Below are 8,142 nucleotides of genomic sequence, written 5' to 3' on the forward strand. Positions count from 1 at the left end.
AAATAAGGACTCCCAAGGAAAAAAAAAGCTTTTTCTTTTATTTTTGTTTTTTAATAAAAATAATGAGATAAACTACTAAGAAACAGCCCGAGAAAGCAGGTTTGTTCATTTTTACAGTTGTACAGACTATTTATCACAATCCCCCATTTTATACTGGCATCACAGGGAGCTCTGTGAACACCCAAAGCAGGAAAATTAAGGAAATCAATGTTGTCTGAATTTTATCAAAGTCTCATGAAAGTAGAAGTGTAGTTTTTGTTAATTTAGCAGCTTTTGATATTGTTAGTTGTGTTCTGAATTTTTTGTCTGGTATCAGTTTTGATTCTTAGGCCTGTGCCTAATCCCTCTATATTGTGTGTTCTGTTTGAAAACATGGGATTAATCCCAAAGGGGCTGGTCCCAGCCAAGCCTTATTTTCCAATCTCTGCCATCTATCAAGTGATAAGTTTGACTTTAGGAAGAGATCGATCAAATAAAGAATAAAACCTGTGTCCTGATTTATTGTGAGTTACATGGTGCCCTTGGGAGCTGAAGATTATGTACAGGAATAACAGAATATCCACAGGTTACAAGAAAACAGGAATTTTGGAAGGAATTGAAAATCTCGTGTTCCAGGGCCTGTAGAGTTGTTCTTCATAAAGGATTTGTGTTCCCTGTGGGACTGAGCCAGGATCATCCCTACCCTTCCCTCAGCCACAGGCTGGATGAGATCCCACATGGATCTTCAGTGTCTCTTGGGGCTGAGAGCTCTGGGTCAGAGGATTGTCCTGCAGGGCTCCTGGGGGTGTTTCATCCCACACAACTCTCCGAGGTGTATCCTCCTTGTCCCCAGCATGGATCCATCCCACCCTGAGACAGATGTGTGACTCCATCCTGTCCTTCTCACAGCACCACCGATGCTGGTGTCACTGGAGGGTGGGGCATGGAAAAGAGGGCTCTGGGCCACCCCTCCAGCTCCTCACCCATCTTTCATCCTGTCTTTCTTCACCTTGGCAGCAGATGCTTGGATTTAAGATACTTGGATTTATATCCCCACCCTGATAATGGAGGCATCTGGGTTGTGAAGGATGAGGGAATTTTATGTCATTAATTAGGACCCATTAGAGCCAAGGGAACCTAAGAACAAGCTTGAGTGCTTGGCCAGATGTGGCTCCTTTGCCAAATCCAGGTCCTGGATAGTCCCTTTGAAATTAGGGATAAAACTTGAGTGGGTGAGCAGCAGCTCCCCAGGGCTCTGAGCTAACTAAAGGCAAGCAAGAGAAAGAAAACAGAGTTGCAGAAATACAGACATCAATGTCCCCACTTAAGAGTGCAAATAGTAAAAAGGTGACCAACAGTTTGCTCTTAACCTACAACTGTGACATAAACGTGGCCAAAAGCTATCCCCTCAGGGTCATCTCAGACCCTCCTAGATCCCCCACCCTCCCAACAACACAACACTTGTGTCCACAAAACAAAAACAAAACAAAACAAAAAAAAGATTAAATGCCTGCCCATCCCACTCCTGTACCATGCAGTGTTTCAAAGTCAATAACTAACAAGCCCCTGGGTATGAAGGAAGGAAGGGCTTGCTTTACATAGCTCAGAAATATTCTCTGATCCCACTAAAGGCAGTGGTTAATTGTGGGGTGCCAGTTGGAGTGATTGCATCTGCCGTCCCTCAAAGCAGCCGGAATGCTGTCACTCACTTTGAAATGCCCTGCTGCATTCATCAGTCTGGATGGCACAGAGAAGTTATAACCATACAAGCCATATGGAGGATGTAAAGAACAATTAAGTGCTTCCCGAGCAATGGGACTTGATGGGAAAATGTTTCCAGATGCATGTAATCCATACAGCATTTGACCAGCAGAACCTGGGGCTTGTAGGCACTGAGCATTTAAGTCTTCGGCTTTGGCGTTTTTCAGAGAAGACAGTTTGGGCACATCCACCATGAAGTGGGGTAAAAGGTGTGGGTTGGAGGCTCCCAGTTTTTCGTGGCTCGGAAAGAGGAGCGCCTGTTGTCTCAAGAGGCTCGTAGGGCAGATCTTGTAGTAGAGGGGCAGGTTGAGGGGGTGCAGGAAGCTCTCAGGGCACGACATGCCCAGGTTGCTCGCAGGCAAGTGAAGCGTGGGAGGGGAGCAGGATGGAGAGAGCAGAGGGTTCAGAGGAGAGGGGGTCCCACCGCTGGAGGCCACTGGAGAAGAGCTGGAGCTCCCACCTAGAAAGCAAAACAGAAATCATCCAGGCTGGGATAACTGGTGTCCACAGCCAAGCAATCCTTGGAGGATTCCTGCTCCTGGTCTCCCTGTAGCCGGTGTCCATCCAAGCACGAACCTGCTCCAAAGACCAGCTCCTGGAAAACGGGAAGATCTATCCATAAATGGTTATTGTTAGCTGGTATTTGTCAAAGAACAATATTCACACGTGTCTAATCCCATTCCTTGGACTGGGATAATGGTAAACACAGCTCCACACACACCTGGATCCATACCTAGATGCCTGACCAATAACCCTCCCCTGCTATACACACACCATTGCCATTTCAGATACCTTTTTTTCATGCAAATTCCAGACAGATTTTTCCCCTTGGATATGAGAACAAAAAAGCATATTCAGCTTGATGGAGAATTTTTTTTGTACCTTCCTGCTCACAGGAATTGACTCATTTCACTTGGCTTCCCAAGCAATTTGAAACATTCCCCTGAATGCTATCGGTGTCTCCAGAAATTCAAACTCACAAGTCATGTGAACGTCCTCCTTTCTGGAAGGGATGAATGAACACTTTCAGAATTCGGGAGAAAAGCAACCCCAAGGAGTAAAAATGAAGCAGAGACAGGAATGGCTGCTCAGAGGTGGGAATGGTGCTCGGGAGCAGCCGGCCCTGGTGCGACACAGGTGCTGGTTTCATCTCCTGCCTGTCTGAGAGAGAGCCAAATATCCACTGCATGCTCATTACCAAATTCTTCACGAGGGGTTTTTCCTCCTGCCCCTTATTTTAGTTTCTTAGCAGAATCACTGGGAAAGGTTTTAAGAGAATGTGGTTCTGTTTCTGCTAATATTTACATTCAGTTCCAACCAATACAATGCCTGGCTGGGATCTGATCTGACCTGACACACAACCAGCCACCCGAAATCAACTGTAAAACTGAACCACATCTGCTGGTGTAGCAAATCTTAAAAAAAAAAAAAAAAAAAAAAAAAAAAAACAAACAAAAAAAAAAAAACAAAAAAAAAAAAAACAAACCCCAACAACAAGAACAACAAAAACAACCCACCTAAAACCACAAAGATTTTGAATGTGTTGCAAATTAATTTCCAAACTCCCAATAAGCAGAGACTCTCACAGGTCACCCCTTGACCACAATAATCCAGGAAGGTTTTGTGGCATGAAGGTCTCACCCTTCCCTGCTGCTGTCAGTGGCTGATCCAGTTCTCTCTCCATGGACATGTCCTAATGTCCTCCAGGGCTCAGGGACTTTGGGTCATGTAAAATATGGGATTGAGCTGATATTTGTGTGTGAGGCAGCAAGCAAACCCCTACATAGTTAGACACAGCAGAGCAAAGCAGAGTCAGTATCTGCTGCGTGGTATTCCGAGCAATAATATCACCCAAATTCCACAGAAAGTTTGGGAATGGGAGTTGCAGCAGAAACGATGGAACAGATCGATGAACAGATGTTTTCTCCCCTTTCTATTAGGCTTAAAAATAAAAATTCTGTGGCAATTTTTTTTTTTTTTTTGTTCAGCATGTAGATCAAAATTTCTTTTAATTTACTTCCTGGTTTTAGGATTTTGGGATTTCAGTTTTACAGCATTTCTTCAGAAATGTATTTTATTAGTAGCAGAACTGCAGATTTTGTTATATTTATATCAGTCCAGGAATTCCACCCTGAAGAGAAATACCAAATATATTAAGCTAGGAAAAAAAATTCTAAAAATCTCAGGTAGCTCCAATATTATATGTACAATAACATTTTAGCATCTTTAACATTGCAATTGCTGTTGTTTCATTCCTCATGCAGCTCATTCACCACCTCATCTCCTCCGGCAAATGAGTTCAAGAAGGGCTTTTGACATAAAATATTTTCTAAAAATAAAATTAATTTAAAAACCTACTAATAATACTAATAAACCTACTACTACTACTACCATCATCAATAATTAATGATTATAATTTTAATTCTTTTTACAACTGATAAACCTCTTAATTTCTCCCGAATCGGATTTCTTTGTGCCCTCGTTTCTATGCCTGCAGAAAATGAATTCTTGCTGTGATTTTTTGCAGCATTTCCCGGCAGACACAGGGGTGACTTGGTGTGTCCCAAGACTTTTAAGAATTCCCGACATAAACGAGAGTTTAACTCGCGACTTTAAACCCAGCTTGGAGCGCTCCAGTGTGCAAACGACCTGTTAGTTCTTTCCCTTCGGCGCTATGAATAATCTATTTTCAAATAATTGCTTTCTGAAGCCTTTTTTCTGGAAAAGGGCTGTAAAGGACCGGTTGCTCTTGTCAGGATAAAGGAGAGCATTTTCCCCGAAAATATTCCTCCTCTTTTCTGCATTTCTGTGCGACTAGATACCAGATACTTTTATTTTCTGTTGCATAACGCATTTATCGGCGCGGACGCTGCCGCTGCAGAAAGCACGGGCGGTCACCACTACCACGTTTGTAGTTGATATTCCCAACCCGGTTGGAAGCAATTAGTGTAACAGGATCAAAGCCGGAACAACCCGACCCCAAATTAGCCTCCTGCACACTCAGATATTTTTTTCTGCCCATCTAACTCTGGTTTCAGCCGGGGGCTGGAGCAGCCCGCGCCCTCATCCTGTTCTTCCCGGCTTCTCGCTTCCATTTCCACAGGAGTTTTTTCCAAACCAACAAGGCATTAACTCCCAAAAAAAGAGCAGGGATTCGTTTTCTGGTTATGTTTGATGGTTTGAGCCCCCCGAGGAGCGCCGCGGGGAGCGCCGGGCGTGCGGCCGGGAGAGGCAGCGGGCGGGATTCACTTACCCTGGCTGTCTGCTCCGAAAGCCTTGAAGTCCAGGGCGAGGGGGGGTCTCCAGGGGTAGGTCTCCAGGAGCCCGTCCAGGACCCCCCTGCGGGGCGAGAGCGCGTTGAACGCAGCCGCGGGGCCGTGGGGCGCGGGGGGCGGCGGCGGGGCGGCCCCGGCCCTTACCTGTTCCTGCCGGGGTCCCGAAAACCTTTGGCGAAGGGATTCCTGTCGATCTTCAGCTTCGTGATCTGCAGGGTGAAAGCGAAGGGGCCACTGGGGAGCGGGACGGGCTGGGACCGGCGGCGGCGGCCATCGGGGCTCTCCATCCCCCCGACCCCCGGGGCTCTACATCCCTCCGACTCCCGGTACCTGCTGGTTCTGGTAGGCCGTGACGGTGGTGAACTCGGTCTCCTGGAAGGAGAAGGTCTGCACCCCCTCGGCCGGCAGCGACTGGATCTGCGCTAGATCGAAGCGAGAATCCTGGGCGATAACGTGGACGCGGGGCTTGTACTTGTGCATGGACTGCAGGATGATCTGCGCGGGGGGACAGGCGGCTGAGCCCTCCCGGAGGGAGAAGGGCAGGAAGAAAACCCGAGGCGAGACCAGGGAAGGACCCAGCCCCGATCCCCGGAGGGACCGGCCCCCGCCTTGCCGGCGCTGGCCCCGGGATGATGCTCCGCGCCCCGGGGCGATGCTCTGCCCCTCCCCGGCTCCCCCACACCTACGTGGCCCTTGTCGTCCATCTCGTTGTTGGTGAGCTTCACTCGGTCGAAGCTGATGATTTGCCTCATCCAGGTCTCCCCGGAGCAGGGGGAGTCGGGGTGGATGTAGAGGCGCGGGGTGATGCAGGAGTGGTCCGTGTTCCCCGCCACCATCCACTGCGAGCTGTGATAGACGTACCTGGCCCGGCCCGGGACCGCGTCAGGCGGCGGGAGCCCGTCCCCACCTGCCCCGCATACCCACGCACACCTATAGATTCTATAGGTGCGTGCGGGCGCTCCCAGCATCCCTGTGTGACCCCCGTGTCCCGCTCGGAGCGGACGGGTCGCAGACCTCTCAGGAGGTCCCGCGTGGGTGTGGGGGGTCCCCGCCCGTCCACCCCGTACCTGTATCTCTTGGAGTCCACGGGCACGACGTCGATGGCGATGTAATACTGCTGCAGTGGCTCCAGCCCCTTCACCTTCACCCGGACCGAGGGGAACATCCTCCTGCGGGCACAGGGACAGCGGCTGAGCCGGAGCTGCCGCTCGCGGGGCGAAAAGAGGCTGCGAAACTAGGAACGGGCGTCGGGAGGGAGGAAAATGGAACTCAAACGAAAGTAGCGGGAAAAAGGGGAGAATTAAGTGAAATATCTCAACAGAACAGAGAAACACCAGACAACGAAACGAAACAAACAAACAACAACAACAACAAAAAAACCCCAAAAAAACCCAAACAAAAAACCCAAACCCGAAGAAGCAACATCATCCTCCACAAAAAAAAAAAAAAAAAAAAAAAAAAAAAAAAAAAAAAAAAACGGAAAATCAAAGCTCGATCGAGGCGGCGGGGACCGGCCGGGGTACCTGCCGGCCTTGGTGATGATCATCTCAGTGCCGATGTCGTGGAACCTCCTCCAGAGCTCGGAGCCCTGCAGCTCCACCTGCACCCCGCCTGTCCGGCTCTCGGCGCCGGCCTTGGGCCGCTTCTCTGGGGGAAACACAAAGGGCAGGGGCCGGCTCGGGAGGCCGCCGGGGCAGGGGGCAGCCCTCGCTCCCCACCGCGCCGGGCTCCCTCCGGTACCCACCCGCCTCCGGGGCTCTGCGAGCCGGCCGGCAGCCGGCGCCGGGCTCCTCATCGCGACCCTCCGGCACCTTCCTCTTGGCCGAGCGTCCCACCAGGGCTTCCACCGAGAAGGCGTGAGCCCGGGAGCTGAGCGCCATCCCGCACGGGCTGCCTGGGGTCCCCCCGGGCGGCAGCGGGGCTCAGGCGGGCGGCGGCGGCTCCATCCCGGCCGGCACCCAGCGCCCCTCGCCCGGCCGCCGCACGGCTCCCGTCGGGGGGCAGCGGCCACGGCGAGATCCTCTTGCATCCAACTGAGTCAATAGACGGCTGCAGCCTCCTCTGTTTGTTTTGGAAACTGGTGGGAGCATAAGAAACATTGAGTGACATTTCATGGGAGTAACGGGGAGGGGGGGTAGGAGGGGGAGGGAGGGGAGAGCCACAGGAGTGGGGGGGAGAGGGGGAAGAGGAGCCGGCCCCGTCTAGGATCAATAAAAGAGTTACTGTTCTCCATTAAATTGTAAAACTCAAAGAAATTTGACATAATTGCACACTAGGGGCCACTTTTCCAACAAAAGTGCAAATAACGTTTAACCAGAACCAGCGCAAAAGGGACAAAAAAAGAAAAAAAAAAAAAAAAAAAAAAAAGGGAAAAAAATGGGGGAAAGGGGAAAGATTTACAAAAAGGAAGGAGAAAAGGAGAAAAAATGGTAGAAAAAGAAAGAAAAAAGCAGGTAAAGAGAAATAAACGGGGGGAAAGTAAAAGAGGGAAAAGGGGGATACAAGAGAAGGGAGCCGTGCCCCGCCTCTGGCCCCGCCGGGCTGCCCCCACGGGCCGGTCACTCGCGGCCGCTCCCGTGTCGCCGCCACGACAGACCCGGTGCCACCCCTGGGCTGTGACAGCGCCGGGCAGAGGTTCCGCCTTTGCCTCCCGTTTTTCTTTACTTTGCTTTTTGTTTGTTTGGTTGTTTTTGGGGTGTTTTTTAAGGCAACCCCGCCCGCTCCGCCACCCCCCACCCGCCCCACCGCCGCTCCGCTTCAAAGCGCGGCCCCGCCGCCCGCAGCAGCTGCGATGAATTAGGGGCAGAAATCCCCGTTTTCCATTCGGAGAGTCCCGGGAAACTCCTGCGCGGCCGGGCAGGGCAAGGTCGGGGCCGGAGGGCTCCGTTCGGACCCCTCAGGTGCGCAGGGAAAGCGCTGCGCGGGGTCTGCGCGGCATTTTCACCCCCGCTCCGGGAACCTCCCCTCCCTGCCCAGGCTGGAACCCCCCGTGCCGATCTATTTTCCATCCAGGAACCCTCCCCAGAGCCACAGCAAAGGGGATTCTGGGGCTCAGGTGGGTTTTGGGGAGCGGAGGATGGTGTCCCCGCTGAGCAGGGGGGTGTCCAACCCAACCCCCCCAATCCCC

The 8,142-nt window shown here is 51.4% G+C and overlaps 1 protein-coding gene across 1 annotated transcript; it reads right to left on the bottom strand.

Annotated features, from left to right (window-relative positions):
- Window positions 1-621: 621 nt before the first annotated feature.
- TBX22 (T-box transcription factor 22) lies at window positions 622-6,987 on the bottom strand. The gene is made up of 8 exons (XM_066339897.1): window positions 6,760-6,987; window positions 6,539-6,662; window positions 6,083-6,184; window positions 5,702-5,876; window positions 5,346-5,510; window positions 5,160-5,224; window positions 4,994-5,079; window positions 622-2,200 (listed from the first exon to the last, which is right to left on the bottom strand). Exons 1-8 carry the CDS (start codon window positions 6,893-6,895, stop codon window positions 1,605-1,607), a joined length of 1,449 nt encoding a protein of 482 aa, XP_066195994.1. The 5' UTR covers window positions 6,896-6,987; the 3' UTR covers window positions 622-1,604.
- Window positions 6,988-8,142: the final 1,155 nt, after the last annotated feature.

This window comes from Sylvia atricapilla, chromosome Z, assembly GCF_009819655.1.
Source record: "Sylvia atricapilla isolate bSylAtr1 chromosome Z, bSylAtr1.pri, whole genome shotgun sequence".
Lineage (NCBI taxonomy): Eukaryota > Metazoa > Chordata > Aves > Passeriformes > Sylviidae > Sylvia > Sylvia atricapilla.